At 42.4% G+C, this 22,224-nt stretch overlaps 2 protein-coding genes across 2 annotated transcripts; one reads left to right on the top strand and one right to left on the bottom strand.

Moving 5' to 3' along the window:
• The first annotated feature begins 416 nt into the window (after positions 1-416).
• Positions 417-9,595, top strand: LOC120023470 (kelch-like protein 28). Its single transcript, XM_038967494.1, has 6 exons — positions 417-488; positions 2,025-2,285; positions 2,402-3,039; positions 3,210-3,653; positions 5,368-5,576; positions 5,676-9,595. The coding sequence occupies exons 2-6, from the start codon at positions 2,025-2,027 to the stop codon at positions 5,837-5,839; spliced, it is 1,716 nt and encodes a 571-aa protein (XP_038823422.1). The 5' UTR covers positions 417-488; the 3' UTR covers positions 5,840-9,595.
• A 6,866-nt stretch (positions 9,596-16,461) lies between these two features.
• LOC120023090 (uncharacterized protein C14orf28 homolog) lies at positions 16,462-21,453 on the bottom strand. The gene is made up of 6 exons (XM_038967055.1): positions 21,293-21,453; positions 19,894-20,418; positions 17,879-17,968; positions 17,653-17,787; positions 17,218-17,412; positions 16,462-17,120 (listed from the first exon to the last, which is right to left on the bottom strand). Exons 1-5 carry the CDS (start codon positions 21,376-21,378, stop codon positions 17,229-17,231), a joined length of 1,020 nt encoding a protein of 339 aa, XP_038822983.1. The 5' UTR covers positions 21,379-21,453; the 3' UTR covers positions 16,462-17,120; positions 17,218-17,228.
• Positions 21,454-22,224: the final 771 nt, after the last annotated feature.

Genomic DNA, 22,224 nt, shown 5'->3' with positions numbered 1-22,224 from the left:
GTGATATCGTAGCCCCTCTAAGGACTATGTTGATACTCATATATTGATTTACTGGGCACCTCTGCTGGACAACAGAGAGAGTGCAACTTCTACCATAAAGCTACTGTACATTTGTCAATTTAGCGAATTGACAAGTATTACACTATTTCATCATACCAAATTAAAATTGGGATTTTTTAATGTTGATATTTGTATTTTATTTTCATGACTCCTAGTTGGTTATTGCCTTCTTTCCGTTCTATCTCTCCCCTAACTTGTATGATGTACTATGGTTGTGTATAAAAACAGATTATCAATGGCAATGTGTGCAAAATAGCTACAAAATATACCATTCCTTTAGAAGTACCCTGCTAGCTCCCAAAAGTTACGCAGCATAAAGTGTTTGGCTTTTGTTTTGCTGACAGACGCTGGGGTTCCTGCGGTTCCTGGATTTAACTCTGCTGCTGCAATAAAACAGATCTTGTCCGCTCATCTGACGCTCAACACAGGTTTGTCTCCCTTGCATAGTGTTGTAAATTTTTTGAAGATATTTAGCTAGTAGCTATCACACGTTACAATAGATAACACTCAACAAGCTGGAGATCAATGTTTAGCTTGCTTAGTACTGTTTTTATTTTAGCAGCAACAGTGTACTGGCTTCGTGGTAATGCATTGGAAATAACACCCTTGTTGCTAGCTAAAATTAATTGTAATTTCTCACACGATGCCTCAAACCCCTCGTACATCCGATAGCTTGGTTATTGCAGGTTACGCATTATTACTAGCTATGTTATAAAATACATGCAATATTCATCAGCTAGTCTGAAAAATCAGAACAGTAATTTTGTGGCTTGCAAGGCTGTTGCTATTTATGCTAAATGGGCCGACGTCGCGAAGGCAGCTACTGATACTATCCATATTAGCTAGCCAAACTAGTAGGGTTCATTATACACATCTTTGCTAGTAGCTAAGCAGATAACGTTAGCCTTGAGAAATGTAATGTTTATATTTTACATTGGTATTCATTACAGGTCATCGACAAGTTTTGAAAGGATTGGAGCACCGATATTTGGCAAATAGATGCTGTTGTTGTGCTAAACTGTTAGCAAGCTTGCTCGCTCAGTTTAGTTATAGCAGATGAAATGGCGAAGGTATAGCTAAACAATGGTACACTAGCTAGCTTGCTGACATCTGACAGCTAGCTAACGGAGCCTTGCGGTTTTGAGGCGTCGCTCAAGCTTGGTCGAAATATGCTTTGAAGATGCAAAGCTACTAGCATAGCCAAAGATACTACAGTAGCTAGATAGCAATGTTTGAAAGGTTTAAGAACTCTGCCATAGCTACATCTTACATTTTAATATTATTTAGTAACTGGGGTTATTATTAACTAGTTGGCCAGATAACTAACGTTAGCTAGCTAGATGAAACTTGCTCAACGCTTGAGCTTTAAGTGAGCTAAACGGTATGCATTAAATGGTGAAAGAACACGTCTTTACTAAAGGATTATCAAGGCAAACTGAATTCTTGTTGATATACATATTTTTCACCGTTTTGTAAAAAAAAAAGAAAAGAAAAAAAGGCCGCTTAGATTTTCAGTTGCAGTGTCATCTTTCATCAGGCCATTTTTTTAATGCCATTCCCTACTCATCAGATCTAGCTAATTCGCATACCTGATATGATACGATGAAACTTGTAGACACACACTCAGATATATTGTATGCTGTGCACTGCCACTGCATATTGTATGTTGTACTTAACTATAGCATAAATCATATTGGCATGACTTAGGTGGCTCACTTGTTTACCTTGCTAGATACTGCAAGTCGATTCAGTCCTTCCCTTAGATTTGACCTGGAGAGGGAATTGTTGTCTTGAGTTTCCTCCTCCACTTGTCTATAGTTCTGTATTTTGGTTTCATGAAATTGATGCTGTTATCAGGCTGTCCTGCAACTTTACATGGAGATTATGCTGCAACAATGTCTATTTAAACTGTACTTGTCCCTTACATTTGACAGCATGGTAATGTTGTGCGTTTTTTCTCAAAGATGGACCAGCAGGCCCAGTCCTATATGCTTGCCAGTCTGACGCGGCCCCACTCTGAGCAGCTGTTGCAAGGCCTCCAGCTGTTGCGGCAGGACCATGAGCTGTGCGACATTGTGCTGCGCGTGGGTGAATGCAAGATCCATGCCCACAAAGTGGTGCTGGCGAGCATCAGCCCCTACTTCAAGGCCATGTTCACGGGCAACCTGTCAGAGAAGGAGACCTCCGAGGTGGAGTTCCAGTGCATTGACGAGGCTGCGCTACAGGTAATGCTCGTTTAAGCTCACTGTCATCATTTGGAAGATTTCACTGTGTTTCCTAAAAGCACACTTTGTCTGGCTCTTTAATAGCATGATTGTGTTTTTTATTTCTCCTCTTGTAGGCAATCGTTGAGTATGCCTACACTGGCACGGTATTCATCTCACAGGAAAGAGTGGAGTCCCTACTGCCAGCTGCTAACCTGCTCCAGGTCAAGCTGGTGCTGAAGGAGTGCTGCTCCTTCTTAGAGAGTCAGCTAGATGCTGGGAACTGTATAGGCATCTCACGCTTCGCTGAGACCTATGGCTGCCATGATCTCTGCCTGGCTGCCACTAAATTCATCTGTCAGAATTTTGAAGAGGTGTGCCAGACAGAGGAGTTTTTTGAGCTGACACGGGCAGAATTGGATGAAATAGTGTCAAATGACTGTCTGAAGGTGGTAACGGAAGAGACTGTGTTCTACGCCCTGGAGTCGTGGATCAAGTACGATGTGACTGAGCGGCAGAAGCACCTAGCTCAGCTACTGCACTGCGTCCGCTTGCCTTTCCTCAGCGTTAAGTTCCTCACCCGCCTCTACGAGGCCAACCACCTTATCCGGGATGATCACGCCTGCAAGCACCTCCTCAACGAGGCCCTCAAATACCATTTCATGCCTGAGCACCGGCTCTCCTACCAGACGGTGTTGTCCACAAGGCCACGCTGTGCTGCCAAAGTGCTCCTTGCTGTGGGAGGCAAGGCTGGACTCTTTGCCACCCTCGAGAGGTAATGCTGAGCCCCAAACAGAATCATTAAAAACTGTTTGTCAACCCCCCCCCCCCCCATTTAAAAAAAAAAAAAGTTTTTTTAAAATTATAAATATGTAGATTCTTAATTTTGTTTCATGTGAATTAGAAAGAAATTGAATAAATGTAACTTATTTCTTTCTCTCGTAGCATGGAAATGTACTTCCCTCAAACGGATTCATGGATTGGGCTTGCCCCTCTTAGTGTGCCCCGCTATGAGTTTGGAGTGGCAGTGTTGGACCAGAAGGTGTATGTGGTGGGTGGCATCGCCACACACATGCGACAGGGCATTAGCTACCGGAGACATGAGAGCACAGTGGAGAGCTGGGACCCTGACAGCAACACGTGGTCCACAGTGGAGCGCATGGCAGAGTGTCGCAGCACCCTGGGGGTGGTGGTCTTGGCTGGGGAGCTCTATGCCCTTGGGGGCTATGATGGCCAGTACTACCTACAGTCTGTAGAAAAATATGTCCCCAAAGTGAAGGAGTGGCAGCCTGTGGCACCTATGACCAAGTCACGCAGCTGCTTTGCCACGGCTGTGCTGGATGGCATGGTCTATGCCATTGGTGGCTATGGCCCCGCCCATATGAACAGGTACGTTTTCACTTCATCTAGTCTAGTCAATAGAAAGTGGTGGTATTATGGATTTTCACAGGCTTTGTTTATGAGGTTCCAATAGGCTTTTGAAATACTAGGTCTACTTCAAAACCTGCCGTCAACCTTTTTGTTCCTACACATGACAGTTTTCACATCAGAAAGGTTATTTATGGTAGACCCCACAACCTTTGAATGCTTTGATTCATCCATTCAAAGAGTTTCAGCCCCCTGCTCTGTTACTAGCCTGCAGTGCAACCCATATTCTGTAAAATCAAGATTTGTTGTCTTCTACTCAGATGGTTATACAGTGCCCTCTGTAATTATTGGGACAGTGAAGCATTTTTTCTTCTTTTGGCTCTATACTTTAAAAGATGGGATTTGAAATCAAGCAATGACATGTTGAAGTGCAGACTGTCAGCTTTTTAATTTGTTGGGATTTTCACCTTTTAGAAATTACAGCACTTTGTGTAGATAGCCCCCCTCCCATTTTAGGGGAGCAAAAGTATTGGGACAAATTCACTTGTGTATTAAAAAGGTTAGTATTTGGTCCCATATTTATAACACGCAATGACTACGTCAAGTCTGTGATGCTGCATTTGTTTATTTTGGTTGTTTCAGATTATTTTGTGCCCAATAGAAATTAATGGTAAATAATGTACTGTCATTTTGTAGTCACTTTTATTGTGAATAAAATATGTTTCTAAACACTTCTATATGAATGTGGATGCTACCATGACTACAGATAATCCTGAATGAATCATGAATAATGATGAGTGACAAAGTTAGATGCAGAAATATCATACTACCATATTCTATTCTTATTTACAATAAAAGTGACTCCAAAATGACACACTATATTATTTACCATTAATATCTATTGGCCACAAAATAATCTGAAACACAACCAAAAAACCAGCAAATGCATCCAACAAATTTGTAGAGTCACACGCTTGATGTAGTCATTGTGTGCTATGAATATGGGATCAAATACTTAACTTTTTACTACTTTAATACACAAGTGTCCCAATACTTTTGCTCCCCTAATATAGGGGGACTGTGTACAAAAAGTGCTGTAATTTCTAAATGGTTCACCGATATGGATGAAAATACCCTCAAATGAAAGCTGACAGTCTGCACTTTAACCTCGTAGTCATTGTTTGATTTCAAATCCCAACTTTTAAAGCATAGAACCAAAAGAAGGAATGTCCCAATAATTACAGCGGGCACTGTAGTTGCTTTCATAGAATAAGTGCTGCCTTGCTGGTTAGACCTCTGTTGTCGACTAGAGGGATGTGTTGTTACAGTTTCCTTGACTCCCCAAACCCCTCAGGAGAATGTGTTTGGACAGGGAAGCTGTGGGGACTTAGTTGTTCAAAGGTAATTCCCAAATTGACAGTTTTCCGACAACGTTGTCGAGGGTTTCATCGCTTTGATATTGCCAGAAAAATATAGGACTAGAATAGATGGCCTCATTAAATGGGGCTGCATTGGTTTGTGATGACAATGGCACAGCTATATAATGTCTAAGAGCAAGAGTGAATTGTATTGGCTTTGATACAGGAAAAAGTGAGTCAGTCATTTATGATGGCTATAATTCCTGCTACTGTACTCACCTGTTTAAAAAGACAGCAGTGATATTGTCAATGCACAGTATCACTATAACTGTGCCACTTGAAGGACAGTGTTTAATTTATTAACTCTGTCTCTCTAGTGTGGAGCGGTACGACCCCAGCAAGGATGCCTGGGAAATGGTAGCCCCCATGGCAGACAAACGGATCAATTTTGCCGTTGGTGTCATGCTAGGGTTCATATTTGTGGTTGGGGGACACAACGGGGTATCACATCTGTCCAGCATTGAGCGGTATGACCCACACCAGAACCAGTGGACAGCCTGTCGGCCCATGAATGAACCACGCACAGGTGAGCTGGGAAATTACTACAAGGTTTATGTTGATGCTGGGAAGTTGACCATTCATATTGCATGGCCAGGAATAACCATTTATAATATTTATCTTCCAGGGGTTGGCTCCGCGATCGTGGACAACTATCTCTATGTGGTGGGGGGTCACTCGGGATCATCCTACCTGAACACTGTCCAGCGATACGACCCCATCACAGACAGCTGGCTGGACTCAAGCGGCATGATGTACTGCCGCTGTAACTTTGGCATGACTGCTCTTTGACCCATGGCACCCCTGGGTAGGACTCCTTAAGAAGAGAGAGAGAGATGAGCCCGGCTGGCACCAGGGAACCACAGATGGCCAGAGTGAAAGGGTCTTGGTGGAGGAGAGGAGCAGATCACCATGTATCTTGTCACAGAGAAGAGATGATTGCTGCTGGACCACAATGACAACTTTTCACAGGACTGTGGGTGAAAACTGTCACTTTTTTTAGACTTTTTTTGTGTTCATTTGTTTTTTTTCTGCTATGAGCAGAACATGTTCCAGTTTTTTTTTCTTTTCTAGATCTTTAAAGTATGTGTGTGGCGCAGAGTGTCTGTATGCTTGTGAGTAGACGCATGATTGTTCTTCTGTGTCTGTGTGCAGGACTAAAGCTCAGGCAAGGTGATCGGCTCACAGTTTGAAATGTCTGCATCTAAATCAGTGCTTCACAAAGAGAGATCTGAATATTTATATTCACTTAAAGGGCTGCCTTTTTTTTCTCTGTAAATAATTTAAATTAAAAGAAATGTATAGATATTAATATCCTCTAGTGCATTGCCTGTAAATGTTTTTTTGCACTGGGTTACTAGTTATGGTATGTGTGTATACATGTATTTGATTCAAGGGTTGAAGAAGAGGTTGTGAAGGATTAACAAACCCCACTGAATTCTCTTGAGTACTTGCCACCTGTCTTTCATCCTCGGAGCAATTGCTAAATCCCCATCTTACGGCTTCTGTTACATCTTCCTGAGGTAGGGTCACACTTCATCCCTCTTCATAAGTATTGAAAAGTTATCCTGTCCTGCTTTTCACTGCTGGGTTTGTACACAATACTAACTGGTGCTATTAGGATTCAGGATTCAGCTGTTGTCTGTGTTGCCTCATTGTATCAGGTGTCTTTTATTTGTTTTTCTGTGTTGTTGTAGATGTTGGTTGTGCATCAAAATGCCCCCATGCTATAAAGCAGTGTCTTGCTAGAAGGCAAGCTTGTGACTGGAATACCTCAACCACCAGTCTTTACTTTGAGCGCCATTTTTAAATTGGACTCGTTAGGTACCGTCTATGGATACATTTATGATCTGACCCTTTCTCTCTTGAGCCCCACGGCTGTCATCCGTTTAGCGATAGTTTGTCTGAAACATTGTCCCTGCATTAAGTAGTGGATCTGGCTGTATGGCTCACTGCCAATTTCCTCACAAAGAAAGTCTGAGATTGTTGGTCTCTAATGGGTTAGGAAGAAGCCTAGCGGTTAAGAGCGTTGGGCCAGTAACCGAATGGTCGCTGGTTTGAATCCTTGAGCCGACTAGGGGAAAAATCTCTGTGCCCTTGAGTAAGGCACTTAACCCTAATTGCTCCTGCAAGTCGTTCTGGATAAGAGTGTCTGCTAAATGCCTAAAATGTAATGACCCCTACACCCCCTTTCTCTGCTTGCTTGCTCTGATGAAGCATGTGTGAGAAGCCACATGTGGCCAAGGTCTTCCTGAGTAGCTCAGGCAAGAGTGGATATACACAGCCTTGTGAAGTGCCAAAAGATGACCTTCTTTCACAAGTCTGGTGTAACTTTCTCCTGTGTGCCAGACTCAAAAGGGTTATTTTCACTGCTAATGCATAGTACGTGTGACATTGTCATATGGATGGGGTGGATATGGAGCAGTAAGGGCTGTGTTGTCACTGTCACAAACTATTTGGACCTCGGAGAGAGACATGGCAGACAGACAAGGGCATGGAGACATGACTGAGCTCAAAGCGCTCGCCTGGGTTAGATGGCTGCAGGCCGAGTCTGGGTGTTGTAGCCTTGGGCCACGCTGAAGGACAGGTAACACGAGGCTACAGATAGAGAAAGTCAATCCCTGTTGTTGGTCCAGAGTGTAAGAGCAGTTTCCTTGTATTGTACATTTTATAGATGTTTGCACATGAGGAAAACTTAAAGGGAGCTCTGCATTGCACTTACCAAACTTATTGATGAGTAGTGCAACTTCAATTTGTACATGGGTCTCAATTTAGGTTCATGGAATTTAAACAATGCAATACATTTGTGGATACAATTATTTTTGCTTTGAATTTAGCCTCAAAGGTCAAGGCGTTTCATATTGCTGTGACGTTATCACACGTTTTATATTGTCTGAAAGACCACCACCGTTCAAACCTTTTGTCTCTGTTTTCCCCATCCCACTTTGCATTGTGTGCTCTCATCTTTGAAGAGCTATTAACAATGTTGTGCAAGTCAGTTCACATGTACTGGGGAAAGTTTGCAGACAATCAAATGGATTGTAATTCCAGTAAAAATCCCAGTTTGCATGTAATGTAAGATTGGCACAAGACTGACTGTATGGGTCTTGCTCTAAGCCATCTGATCTAGTCTCTCACCAGAGAGCAGCCTTGCAGTTACAGTGCTGCAGTGTTGTGTTCCATTTACACACTTGTCAATTGTGATTACCTATACTCTTTAGCTCTTACCCTCTAAACGTTACCTTGGACGTAATAAATTAAGATCAAGGGAAGCCCCCCCCCCCCCAAACAAACATCTTAAGACTGTTTATTCTTGCTCTAGCAATAAGAGACCATTGTCAGCATCAGCAGTATGGGAGCTTGTCTGAACAAGCATGCAAGTTCTTCACTTGACTTCTTCTTTAAATGCTGATGGTTGAATCTTAGGCGATGTTAAATTGCCTTTAAAAGTGAATTTATTTCTAAAACAAGTTGTTTCATGGTTAAACCTGCTGCTGTTTTTTCCTCATCTTGGAATAGTGGGCTTTAACATTTCAGTGGAAACATCTAAATTAATCTATGATTGCAAAAAAAGTTTACGCTGCCATGGGATGGAAGTAAATATACCATTTCAACCTGCATGAATGTACAGCTCCTATTCACATAACCATGAATTGGTTTTCATTTTCTTCAGATGTCCTTCGTATGAATAATCAACGCAAATCCAACATATTGCAATAGGTGAAATATGACATCCTTGGAACATCCTAAGATAACTTTGTGCACATAGTATAAAATGAACTAATACTGTATTACTTTAACCATTTTAATTGAATAGTCTTATCCCTTTTAGATTTTCTTGCAATTGTGCTTTTCTGTTTCAATTCTTGATGTTAGGCATTTGTCCATCTACAACAGCTTGGGAGGATGAGCCAGAACAGAGTGAAAATCGCGCAGGCATGATTGTCTGCAGCTGCCATCCATTGTCAAGCAGTTGATACTACTACTACATATAGAAAGATGTTATCCATGGGGATATTGAAGATAACATACATTTTAGGGATGAATGTATACAGACTTAGTCTTTACTGTGCTGTGGAGGGAAACTTTTGACCCTACGTGGAATCTGAAACCGTGAAACTGCGAAATGAAGGGATGTATAGCTAAATGTGAAGTTATTTAAGAAAAATAAGTGTGTACTTTTATCATGCCCTAACCATGTCTTGTTTTGCCACCACTCACCAAAGTGCTTGTTTTACTTATGAATGCAGGGGGAATACTAAAATCAAGTCTGGAAAAGACTTGTCTGAGAAAGTAATTTGAAACTGATGTCATTGTTAGCCAAATTACCACTGCTTCTTTTACATTTCCCATGAGTGTCTGAACTGGCTTACGGTGATAATGTTGAATTCTATATCCTGTGGATTATTACTGGAACTACAAGAACCTTGATGTAGAAGCTGTATCTTTTTCCAAAATGTTATCATGCTTTGATTGAACATACATTTTAGCCAGTTTGTGTGTGCTGTCGTACCCAGTTAAAATTAATAAATGCCTGCCTTAAAGGTACGCTGTTCTTTGGCTCTTGTTTCTTAGTTATGGTGCACACGAGCAACGAAAACAAACACGTTCGCATATAAAATTTGTATTGGTTTAAAAAAAAGACTTAAGAATGAAAGCATAGATACACACATGAACAAGTATTTTTGCTCTAAGAGTTTCATTATGTAGTTCTGTCAAGAATGAAATTGTACACTGATCAATCAATCAAGTTTATTTTATATAGCCCTTCGTACATCAGCTAATATCTCGAAGTGCTGTACAGAAACCCAGCCTAAAACCCCAAACAGCAAGCAATGCAGGTGTAGAAGCACGGTGGCTAGGAAAAACTCCCTAGAAAGGCCAAAACCTAGGAAGAAACCTAGAGAGGAACCAGGCTATGAGGGGTGGCCAGTCCTCTTCTGGCTGTGCCGGGTGGAGATTATAACAGAACATGGCCAAGATGTTCAAAATGTTCATAAATGACAAGCATGGTCAAATAATAATAAGGAATAAATGTCAGTTGGCTTTTCATAGCCGATAATTAAGAGTTGAAAACAGCAGGTCTGGGACAGGTAGGGGTTCCATAACCGCAGGCAGAACAGTTGAAACTGGGACAGCAGCAAGGCCAGGTGGACTGGGGACAGCAAGGAGTCATCATGCCCGGTAGTCCTGACGTATGGTCCTAGGGCTCAGTTCCTCCGAGAGAGAGAAAGAAAGAGAGGAGAGAATTAGAGAGAGCATACTTAAATTCACACAGGACACTGGATAAGACAGGAGAAGTACTCCAGATATAACCAACTGGCCCTAGCCCCCCGACACAAACTACTGCAGCATAAATACTGGAGGCTGAGACAGGAGGGGTCAGGAGACACTGTGGCCCCATCCGATGATACCCCCGGACAGGGCCAAACAGGAAGGATATAACCCCACCCACTTTGCCAAAGCACAGCCCCCGCACCACTAGAGGGATATCTTCAACCACCAACTTACAATCCTGAGACAAGGCCGAGTATAGCCCACAAAGATCTCCACCACAGCACAAACCAAGGGGGGGCGCCAACCCAGACAGGAAGATCACGTCAGTAACTCAACCCACTCAAGTGACGCACCCCTCCTAGGGACGGCATGAAAGAGCACCAGTAAGCCAGTGACTCAGCCCCTGTAATAGGGTTAGAGGTAGAGAATCCCAGTGGAGGGGAACCGGCCAGGCAGAGACAGCAAGGGCGGTTCGTTGCTCCAGAGCCTTTCAGTTCACCTTCACACTCCTGGGCCAGACTACACTCAATCATATGACCTACTGAAGAGATAAGTCTTCAGTAAAGACTTAAAGGTTGAGACCGAGTCTGCGTCTCTCACATGGGTAGGCAGACCATTCCATAAAAATGGAGATCTATAGGAGAAAGCCCTGCCTCCAGCTGTTTGCTTAGAAATTCTAGGGACAATTAGGAGGCCTGCGTCTTGTGACCGTAGCGTACGTGTAGGTATGTACGGCAGGACCAACTCGGAAAGATAGGTAGGAGCAAGCCCATGTAACGCTTTATAGGTTAACAGTAAAACCTTGAAATCAGCCCTTGCCTTAACAGGAAGCCAGTGTAGGGAAGCTAGCACTGGAGTAATATGATCAAATTTCTTGGTTCTAGTCAGGATTCTAGCAGCCGTATTTAGCACTAACTGGAGTTTATTTAGTGCTTTATCCGGGTAGCCGGAAAGTAGAGCATTGCAGTAGTCTAACCTAGAAGTAACAAATGCATAGATTAATTTTTCTGCATCATTTTTGGACAGAAAATTTCTGATTTTTGCAATGTTACGTAGATGGAAAAAAGCTGTCCTTGAAACAGTCTTGATATGTTCGTCAAAAGAGAGATCAGGGTCAAGAGTAACGCCGAGGTCCTTCACAGTTTTATTTGAGACGACTTTACAACCATCAAGATTAATTGTCAGATTTAACAGAAGATCTCTTTGTTTCTTGGGACCTAGAACAAGCATCTCTGTTTTGTCCGAGTTTAAAAGTAGAACGTTTTCAGCCATCCACTTCCTTATGTCTGAAACACAGGCTTCTAGCGAGGGCAATTTTGGGGCTTCACCATGTTTCATTGAAATGTACAGCTGTGTGTCATCCGCATAGCAGTGAAAGTTAACATTATGTTTTCGAATAACATCCCCAAGAGGTAAAATATATAGTGAAAACAATAGTGGTCCTAAAACGGAACCTTGAGGAACACCGAAATGTACAGTTGATTTGTCAGAGGACAAACCATTCACAGAGACAAACTGATATCTTTCCGACAGATAAGATCTAAACCAGGCCAGAACTTGTCCGTGTAGACCAATTTGGGTTTCCAGTCTCTCCAAAAGAATGTGGTGATCGATGGTGTCAAAGGCAGCACTAAGGTCTAGTAGCACGAGGACAGATGCAGAGCCTCGGTCTGACGCCATTAAAAGGTCATTTACCACCTTCACAAGTGCAGTCTCAGTGCTATGATGGGGTCTAAAACCAGACTGAAGCATTTTGTATACATTGTTTGTCTTCAGGAAGGCAGTGAGTTGCTGCGCAACAGCTTTTTCTAAAATTTTTGAGAGGAATGGAAGATTCGATATAGGCCGATAGTTTTTTATATTTTCCGGGTCAAGGTTTGGCTTTTTCAAGAGAGGCTTTATTACTGCCACTTTTAGTGAGTTTGGTACACATCCGGTGGATAGAGAGCCATTTATTATGTTCAACATAGGAGGGCCAAGCACAGGAAGCAGCTCTTTCAGTAGTTTAGTAGGAATAGGATCCAGTATACAGCTTGAAGGTTTAGAGGCCATGATTATTTTCATCATTGTGTCAAGAGATATAGTACTAAAACACTTAAGTGTCTCTCCCGATCCCAGGCCCTGGCAGAGCTGTGCAGATTCAGGACAGCTAAGCCCTGGAGGAATACGCAGATTTAAAGAGGAGTCCGTAATTTGCTTTCTAATGATCATGATCTTTTCCTCAAAGAAGTTCATGAATTTATTACTGCTGAAGTGAAAGCCATCCTCTCTTGGGGAATGCTGCTTTTTAGTTAGCTTTGCAACAGTATCAAAAATAAATTTTGGATTGTTCTTATTTTCCTCAATTAAGTTGGAAAAGTAGGATGATCGAGCAGCAGTGAGGGCTCTTCGATACTGCACGGTACTGTCTTTCCAAGCTAGTCGGAAGACTTCCAGTTTGGTGTGGCGCCATTTCCGTTCCAATTTTCTGGAAGCTTGCTTCAGAGCTCGGGTATTTTCTGTATACCAGGGAGCTAGTTTCTTATGACAAATGTTTTTTGTTTTTAGGGGTGCAACTGCATCTAGGGTATTGCGCAAGGTTAAATTGAGTTCCTCAGTTAAGTGGTTAACTGATTTTTGTCCTCTGACGTCCTTGGGTAGGCAGAAGGAGTCTGGAAGGGCATCAAGGAATTTTTGTGTTGTCTGAGAATTTATAGCACGACTTTTGATGCTCCTTGGTTGGAGTCTGAGCAGATTATTTGTTGCGATTTCAAACGTAATAAAATGGTGGTCCGATAGTCCCAGATTATGAGGAAAAACATTAAGATCTACAACATTTATTCCATGGGACAAAACTAGGTCCAGAGTATGACTGTGGCAGTGAGTAGGTCCAGAGACATGTTGGACAAAATCCACTGAGTCGATGATGGATCCGAAAGCCTTTTGGAGTGGGTCTGTGGACTTTTCCATATGAATATTAAAATCACCAAAAATTAGAATATTATCTGCTATGACTACAAGGTCCGATAGGAATTCAGGGAACTCAGAGAGGAACGCTGTATATGGCCCAGGAGGCCTGTAAACAGTAGCTATAAAAAGTGATTGAGTAGGCTGCATAGATTTCATGACTAGAAGCTCAGACAAAAACGTCATTTTCTTTTTTGTAAATTGAAATTTGCTATCATAAATGTTAGCAACACCTCCGCCTTTGCGGGATGCACGGGGGATATGGTCACTTGTGTAACCAGGAGGTGAGGCCTCATTTAACACAGTAAATTCATCAGGCTTAAGCCATGTTTCAGTCAGGCCAATCACATCAAGATTGTGATCAGTGATTAGTTCATTGACTATAACTGCCTTTGAAGTGAGGGATCTAACATTAAGTAACCCTATTTTGAGATGTGAGGTATCACGATCTCTTTCAATAATGGCAGGAATGGAGGAGGTCTTTATCCTAATGAGATTGCTAAGGCGAACACCGCCATGTTCAGTTTATTTTTTATTTATTTTTTAAATAAATGTATCCCCTTTTCTCCCCCAATTTTCGTGGTATCCAATCGCTAGTAATTACTATCTTGTCTCATCGCTACAACTCCAGTACGGGCTCGGGAGAGACGAAGGTCGAAAGCCATGCGTCCTCCGAAGCACAACCCAACCAAGCCGCACTGCTTCTTAACACAGCGCGCCTCCAACCCGGAAGCCAGCCGCACCAATGTGTCGGAGGAAACACCGTGCACCCGCCCCCCTCGGTTAGCGCGCACTGGGCCCGGCCCGCCACAGGAGTCGCTGGAGCGCGATGAGACAAGGATATCCCTACCGGCCAAACCCTCCCTAACCCGGACGACGCTAAGCCAATTGTGCGTCGCCCCACGGACCTCCCGGTCGCGGCCGGCTGCGACAGAGCCTGGGCGCGAACCCAGAGATTCTGGTGGCTCTAGACCACTGCACCACCCGGGAGGCCCGCCATGTTTAGTTTTGCCCAACCTAGGTCGAGGCAGACACAGTCTCAATGGGGATGGCTGAGCTGACTACACTGACTATGCTAGTGGCAGACTCCACTAAGCTGGCAGGTTGGCTAACAGCCTGCTGCCTGGCCTGCACCCTATTTCATTGTGGAGTTAGAGCCCTGTCTATGTTGGTAGATAAGATGAGAGCACCCCTCCAGCTAGGATGGAGTCCGTCACTCCTCAGCAGGTCAGGCTTGGTCCTGTTTGTGGGTGAGTCCCAGAAAGAGGGCCAACTATCTACAAATTCTATCTTTTGGGAGGGGCAGAAAACAGTTTTCAACCAGCGATTGAGTGCTGAGACTCTGCTGTAGAGCTCGTCACTCCCCCTAACTGGGAGGGGGCCAGAGACAATTACTCGATGCCGACACATCTTTCTAGCTGATTTACACGCTGAAGCTATGTTGCGCTTGGTGACCTCTGACTGTTTCATCCTAACATCGTTGGTGCCGACGTGGATAACAATATCTCTATACTCGCCAGTTTTAGCTTTAGCCAGCACCATCTTCAGATTAGCCTTAACGTCGGTAGCCCTGCCCCCTGGTAAACAGTGTATGATCGCTGGGTGATTCGTTTTAAGTCTAATACTGCGGGTAATGGAGTCGCCAATGACTAGGGTTTTCAATTTGTCAGAGCTAATGGTGGGAGCCTTCGGCGTCTCAGACCCCGTAACGGGAGGAGTAGAGACAAGAGAACACTCGGCCTCAGACTCGCTACTTAATGGGGAAAACCGGTTGAAAGTTTCTGTCGGCTGAATGAGCGACACCAGTTGAGCATTCCTACAGCATTTCCCTCCAGAAGCCATGAGAAAGTTGTCCGGCTGCGGGGACTGTGCGGGGGGATTTATACTAACGTTAGTATCTGTACTTACTTGTGGCACAGACGCTGTTTCTTCCTTTCCTACGCTGAAATTACCCTTGCCTAACGATTGCGTCTGAAGCTGGGCTTGTAGCCGTAAGGCGATCGTTCTCCTGTATATTATGAGTACAGCGACTGCAATTAAAAGACATCATGTTAATGTTACTACTTAGCTTCGGCTGTTGAAAGTGCTGACGAACCATGTCCAGATAAAGCGTCCGGAGTGAAAAGGTTGAATGAGGGAAAAAAGTTGTGATGGAAAAACGGTAATTAAAAAGTAAAAAACGTAAAGTTGTCAGCTAGCAAAGTAATGTTGGCAACAAAACGCACAGCAACACGTCTGCAAATTCAAGGAGTCAGGCTAAAATTCCCAATCTGGCCTTCAAACCATCAACCACCTAATAATCCCGTTTACAATAAATTGCCAAAAGGCACAATGTGATGGTTCAATGCTCTGTTCATTTCTAAATGATCAAATGCATTACAAAATCACATTTGTATACTAATATTTACAGGTTTGACATCTAGATTGGGATGTAATTTACCTTATTGAATTGTGCAGGATATCATATGCTACTATGAAAGGCAAACAAGCAAGCACTCAAGAAGCACTTCTGTAATGTCACTGTGCTGGGGTACTTGTAATTACTGACATTTAAGACAGAACTGATTTTATACAATTATTGGAGCATGTATTCTAACAATCACTGACATTTTCACTTCCATCAAGTAGTCATCAGCATACCACTGCCGGCTTGCTTCTGAAGCTAAACAGGGTTGGTCCTGGTCAGTCCCTGGATGGGAGACCAGATGCTGCTGGAAGTGGTGTTGGAGGGCCAATAGGAGGCACTCTTTCCTCTGGTCTAAAAAATATCCCAATGCCCCAGGGCAGTGACTGGGGACACTGCCCTGTGTACGGTGCTGTCTTTTGGATGGGACGTTAAACGGGTGTCCTGACTGAGGTCATTAAAGATCCTATGGCACTTATCGTAAGAGTAGGGGTGTGAACCCTGGTGTCCTGGCTAAAATTCCCAATCTGGCCTTCAAACCATCAGCCACCTAATAATCCCCTGTTTACAATTGGCTCATTCATCCCCCTCCTCTCCCCTGTAACTATTCCCCAGGTCGTTGCTGTAAATGAGAATGTGTTCTCAGTCAACTTACCTGGTAAAATAATCGATAAATAAAAAAAAAATAAACATGGACAACTTAAAACAAGCAAGTAAATCAAGGATAATGATTGAATTTCCACAAAATACAAAGCAATACTTAAATGGTTTCAAACTACAGTGGAAATAGTATTTAAAAAAGCACCAGTTTAATCTGAAGTCAGGGCTGGTATGCACAAATAGATTGTAGTATTGTACCAACTCTCACAGAAGCTTTGCTGGTCTAGCTTATATACCCTGTTGACAAGTCTACATCAAAGTTGAATTAGCTGAATTTGCTTCTCTGAATGCCATCCCACCCAAGAGAACACGCTGCAAGCAAACCTTTCAACAAACATTTATGCAGTAAAGCTATGAGTTCATTCTTCAATATGCATACCTGCCCAGAACTACTATAGTTCATACATATATTCTTGGATTCCAAGCATGCCCAAAAGAAGACGCACTTATCACTTTGCACACAGTTTCAGAGGCAACAGTAAGGCAAAATAGAGCACATCATTTCAAAAATAATCTTAAAGTATAAAACAGAAGAAGGAAGTTGTTGACATGTCATTAAAATATGATTGTGCTAAACAAAAAGTTATGGTATGTTCTCACTGAGGAATGAAAGACAAAACCATGATTAACCAAATGTAAGGTAAAGGATTATTTTTCTGTGAATTAAGGGCAACAAAAAGAAAGACAGGAAGGTGTAAGTGTAGGTGAGCAATTTTCTAAAGATTCCTTTCTATTAGTGCTGTTGAGTGTCTCCCTCCTTCCTTCCTTCCGTGTCCCGTCAGGACCCTAGTGACAAAGTTGGGGTTAATTCAATTTTATTCAGGAGAATTTTAATTCGAGTAAGTAATGAAAAATGGATCTGACCCCATCCCTGTTTGGTTACCTTTGTGCACCTCATTTGTCTGAGGCGCGGATGTAGACAAGGGAAGAGAGCAGCAGGAGTTCAGGGGGCTTGTTTAACAGGATCAGATTGTCGCTCCTCAGCCCGTCATAGTGCATCCAGTAGCCGTCTATCTGGAAGGCTGCAGAGTAGTGATGCTCTTCCTTGTTGAAGAGTGTGGCGCCTTCCAGTGAGTACCTATTGAAAAGCACAGAGACGGTTGTATTTTTTAGCATGTTAAAAACCAGTCTCGGTTACCAGAAAACGCTTAATGAAATCAATGAAAATAGCAAAGTACAGGCAAGGAGGTTACTGTTTCAATAAAATAAAAAAACAGACTGCCGATATTGACATTAAATGAACAACCAGGGAGAAAAAGAACAGCATCAGATAATGAGGCTGGGATTGGAGTCCTCCTGCTCTACATGGTTTCCTTACCTGTGTTGGGACAGAGCCAGATGGTAAGGAACGTAGGACAGCTCCTCAGACTTCCATAGCTGCATGTTGAGAATGACAAAAGGAGGTGGGCCATGGCAGAAGACCCTCTGAGAAAACTCCCTCAACCCATTACACCTGCAGAACAGACAGGAAATCAGTCAGCATCATAGAAAAGACCAGGAGAGATTATAGGATATGATGGTTCAACATTCACGTTATGTCTCACCCCAGTTCTTTGCAGAGAATGATTTTGGGACAGAAGAACTCCTCCACCGCTGACTGAATGGGATCTCTATGGGGCAGCTCATGAGGAGGACTGGGAAAGAAGAACAGGGGTAAGAAGTCAGACTCAACACCATGTAGTTAGGGTTAGCTCTAACCACCACCAGTATCAGGCTACATAGATGCATTTACACGAACCTAATTCATAATTTTAATCTCCACCAGAAAGAAAAGCACCTATGAAAACGACTGAAATAGTTGGGATTTGGTAATAGGTATAGTCCACTGTCTAAATATAGCCCACCGTGGGTAAACATACCTTTATAAGGCTCTGGCAGAGATTGAACCAGAGCTGTTTAGAAACCAACTGCTCTCCATTATTTTCTACTGCGAGCCAGGATTATGCTCAATTCTTTCCAATTCAAGTAGTAAACAGGATACAGAATTGCAATATAATTGAATTTAGTGAAATTCAAATGCCTCTTCTATTCAACACTGAGTGTATAAAACATTAGGAACACCTTCCTAATATTGAGTTGTACACCCTTTTGCCGTCAGAACAGAATCAATTTGTTGGGGCATGGACTCCACAAAGGTGTCAAAAGCGTTCCACTGGGATGCTGGCCCATATTGACTCAAATGCTTCCCACAGTTGTGTCAAGTTGGCTGGATGTCCTTTAGGTGGTGGACCATTCTTTATACACACGGGAAACTGTTGAGTGAAAAACCCTTCAGAATTTTGGCAGATGCCCTTTATTTACTTCCCTAGAGTCAGACGAACTCGTGGATACCATTTTTGTGTCTCTGTGTCCAGTACGAAGGAAGTTAGAGGTAGTTTTGCGAGCCAATGCTAACTAGCATTAGCACAATGACTGGAAGTCTATGGGTATCTACTAGCCTAAAGGCATCTGCCAAAATCCCGAAGAATACCTTTAACCTGTCTCCTTCCCTTCATCTACACTGATTGAAGTGGATACAACAAGTGACATCAATAAGGGTTCATAGCTTTCACCTGGATTCACCTGGTCAGTCTGATGGAAAGAGCAGGTGTTTCTAATGTTTTGTACACTCAGAGTATATTATGTGTAGGTCTATACAAATATACATCTTGTATATAAAACATCAAGCATGTCATTATATACATTCATATAAAATATTGATGAAACAATTGATAAAAAAAAAGAAACACTAAATTCACTGAGAATATATTACATGAAAGAACAACACTCCAAGTCGCATCTTCTGGCCTTTGACCATTTACTTGGATTCCTTACATCGTAATCATTGTTAAGAGGTTTTTGTGCAAATCGAACATTAGGTACTATATTTATTGAATACTATATAAATCCTATAAATTGAAATGGCCAATTAGGGTGCAATCAACAAAATGTTGTAGAAATGCTTATCTTATCTGTTTCTAACTACAAACAATTTCAGAACAATCGGAGATGGTGGGTGTCAAAATCTGCTTTTATGTGCTTTTTGAAGTGGAACAACCCACCTGCCACATTCAATTAAACTCTTATGTTCTATGACTTCGTGGAATTTCTTTGAATTGCACGGAATTAAAAATTCTACTTCCTGCCACTCAAACTCTGCAACATGTGGGGTGTGGCCAATTCAATTTCAACTCATGAGTTGAATGGGAGTCAATTCTAAAATTCTGAATTGAGCACAACCCTGCTGTGAGCATTATAGACAGCTGGGCCTTATTTTAGTCAAGCAGCGAGTCAAAGGGGAGAAATAAAAGCTTCTTGAAGACAGGTGTAGACCAGCTGTCCAGAAGAATTAGCAAAGCAAGCAATAGAAACAGGGAAGGCCCTCCCATTTGGACATAGTCCAGTTCACCCCACTGAACTAATTGAGTTCATACTTTATTTGTAGTAACTAACTATTAATTTCTATACTAATGAAGGATCACTGTAATCTGATCAGAAACTCTGGGAGATAAGGAACAAAGAAAATCCTCCCACACTGACCAGCTATCAAACTTAGACTTACAGCCTCTGCCTCTCTTACTTGATGTTGATGGTTCTCTGTAAGAACTCCTGGAAGCGAGCAGGACAGCTCCAGTTGGTGCATAGGCTCTCCTGCATAGTGGACAGCATTGTCTCTAAGTTCTTGGTGAAGTTCTCATGTTCGTTACCAAACAGGTCGATCTCCAACGCTGCATGGTGGATCACTGAGCGGTACTGCCGTTTGGACATCCTGTCCCAGATCCACAGCATCTTAACGGTGGTGTAGTCATACGAGTCCATCAGGTAGAGGAAATGCTCTACAAACTGCCTGCCCAGAAAGATGCCCACCTCCCGGGGAAAGCTGTGGTTGTCTCTCAGTATTATATAGAGGATCATGAGGAACCCATCAATTGTGCAGGTGTTCTTTAGGCTTATCTTAACATACAGAGGGGTGCATGAGATGGCCCTCCTCCCCGCCCTGATGGTGTAGACACCCCCCCATGGGAGCACAGGCCTCCAAAAGGAACGGTCCTCTTCTTCATTGTTGTTGATGGATGCACGGATCTCCTCAAACAAAGTCTTTGTCCTAAGGAGACAACATGAAGGTATAAGTTATCATTCTCCTAGGCTAAGGGGTGACGTTGATTTTAAGCACAGAGCGAGGCTCACCTTATAAGGAAGATATAGGATTGAGGATATGACTAATAAGGGTTTTCCTGTATGGTCTTGATGAAGGAAGGTATTCATCATTTACTAAATGCCTAATTCATTAAAGTACAAATGAGTGTACTGCAAAACATCCCTCAAGCCAGAGCCCAAGGGATCACCTTGTAAACGTTAGCAAGCAAACTGTCTGATGATGACAAGCACGTTTGCAAAGCAATCCCAGGTAAATTACATAAAATGTTATGTTACATGCTTCGTAAACAACAGGTGTAGACTAACAGTGAAATGCTTACAGTGCAGAGAATAAGAAAGATAAATAGAAAAATAATAACACGAGGAATAAATACAGCTAACGTTAGTTACATTTAAAAAAATATATTATCAGTTTTTAGTCAGCATTGTTATTGTAGTCAACATAATTTGATAAATTGAATAGAAGATGAACATGGCAGCTAACGTAAGTTAGCTATAATTAATACTCTTGCACGCAAACTGCAACACACGTCATGGTATACGCCATCTGACGTTAGTTGGCAGACCATTAAGCTAGTTAAGTACCTCCATTGTAACTAGCTAGTATTAACGCTAGCTAGCTTTGAATATAGCTAGTTAGATAGTTAGCTACCTAGCTAAGTGCAGCCTTCTAAAACCTAGTGTTGATGCGTTTAGTTGTCGATGCAATATTGAATACTGTTGATGTCGGTTAATCTACTGTTTGGCAAGATATTTAGTTATTGGTTTGCTAGCCTAGCTAGCTAGCCCCGCCAATAAAATTTAGCTAGCTAACGCGTTACCTTTCAATTTGCAGATTATCTTCGGTACTTGAAATTAGGGTTCTGAGGTCTTCTGTGTCGGTCAAAATGCAGAATTTGCTCTCCATCGTTCTCTGTATTTCTTCATGTCTTAATTCAGGCCAACAGCCACAAATCCTTATATGACCACTACTAGTATTTTCTATAACCCTCGAGAAAGCTTCAAAACATCCTGAGCAATGTCAAGTTACGCCCATTGCACCACATAGCCACGCCCACATTCATTGTTTTGTTAAGACTTTTTTTTTCAGAAGTGCAATGCTGCCACCTGATGTCTGAAAGATCTTTGCTTTTCATGAGATTTTCCACACATCTGCCTCCTCCTCAAGAAGAGGCGCGCAGAGGTGTACATTTTATTGCGTCCTCTGTGGTAGGGGTTTAGTATGATTTTAAGACGCATGTGATTGGCCAACAGTTCCTGCCCTCAACTCAGACTGTTCTCTGGTAGGTTGACCGCATTGACAGCAACACAAATGACTCCACCCACTAGTATCATCGTCTATAGTTACTTATGCCAATATTCTTAGAAGTTTTTATGGCCATATCGAAAAATTGTACGAGCATTATTGATGTGGGCTACGCTAGCATCGTAGCTCATTTACAACATTACCACCATCAGTAATTAGAATCAAAACCCAGTCAGAGTGAAGAGACAAGCTGAGAGAGAGAGACTGAGAGGTCATGATCAGATGAGCTCCTGCATTTTTCAGCATGTTCTTAAAAAAGATAGATTTAGAGTTAGGTAAACTTGGATTTTTTGTCAGGAACATATACAGGATACTACCCTCTACAACATAACCTTCACTCCAAATCAAAACCCACAACCTGGTTTTGGACGTAATTACGGAATCACCTGGAAGGTTTTCAACTACCAAAGATTATTATTCCAACGCTATACAGCAAATGCTCTGGGA

The sequence above is a fragment of the Salvelinus namaycush genome, chromosome 28, assembly GCF_016432855.1.
Source record: "Salvelinus namaycush isolate Seneca chromosome 28, SaNama_1.0, whole genome shotgun sequence".
NCBI classification, from domain to species: domain Eukaryota; kingdom Metazoa; phylum Chordata; class Actinopteri; order Salmoniformes; family Salmonidae; genus Salvelinus; species Salvelinus namaycush.
Note: the sequence above shows the minus strand (reverse complement) of the source record. Positions and strands in the feature narration are given on the sequence as shown.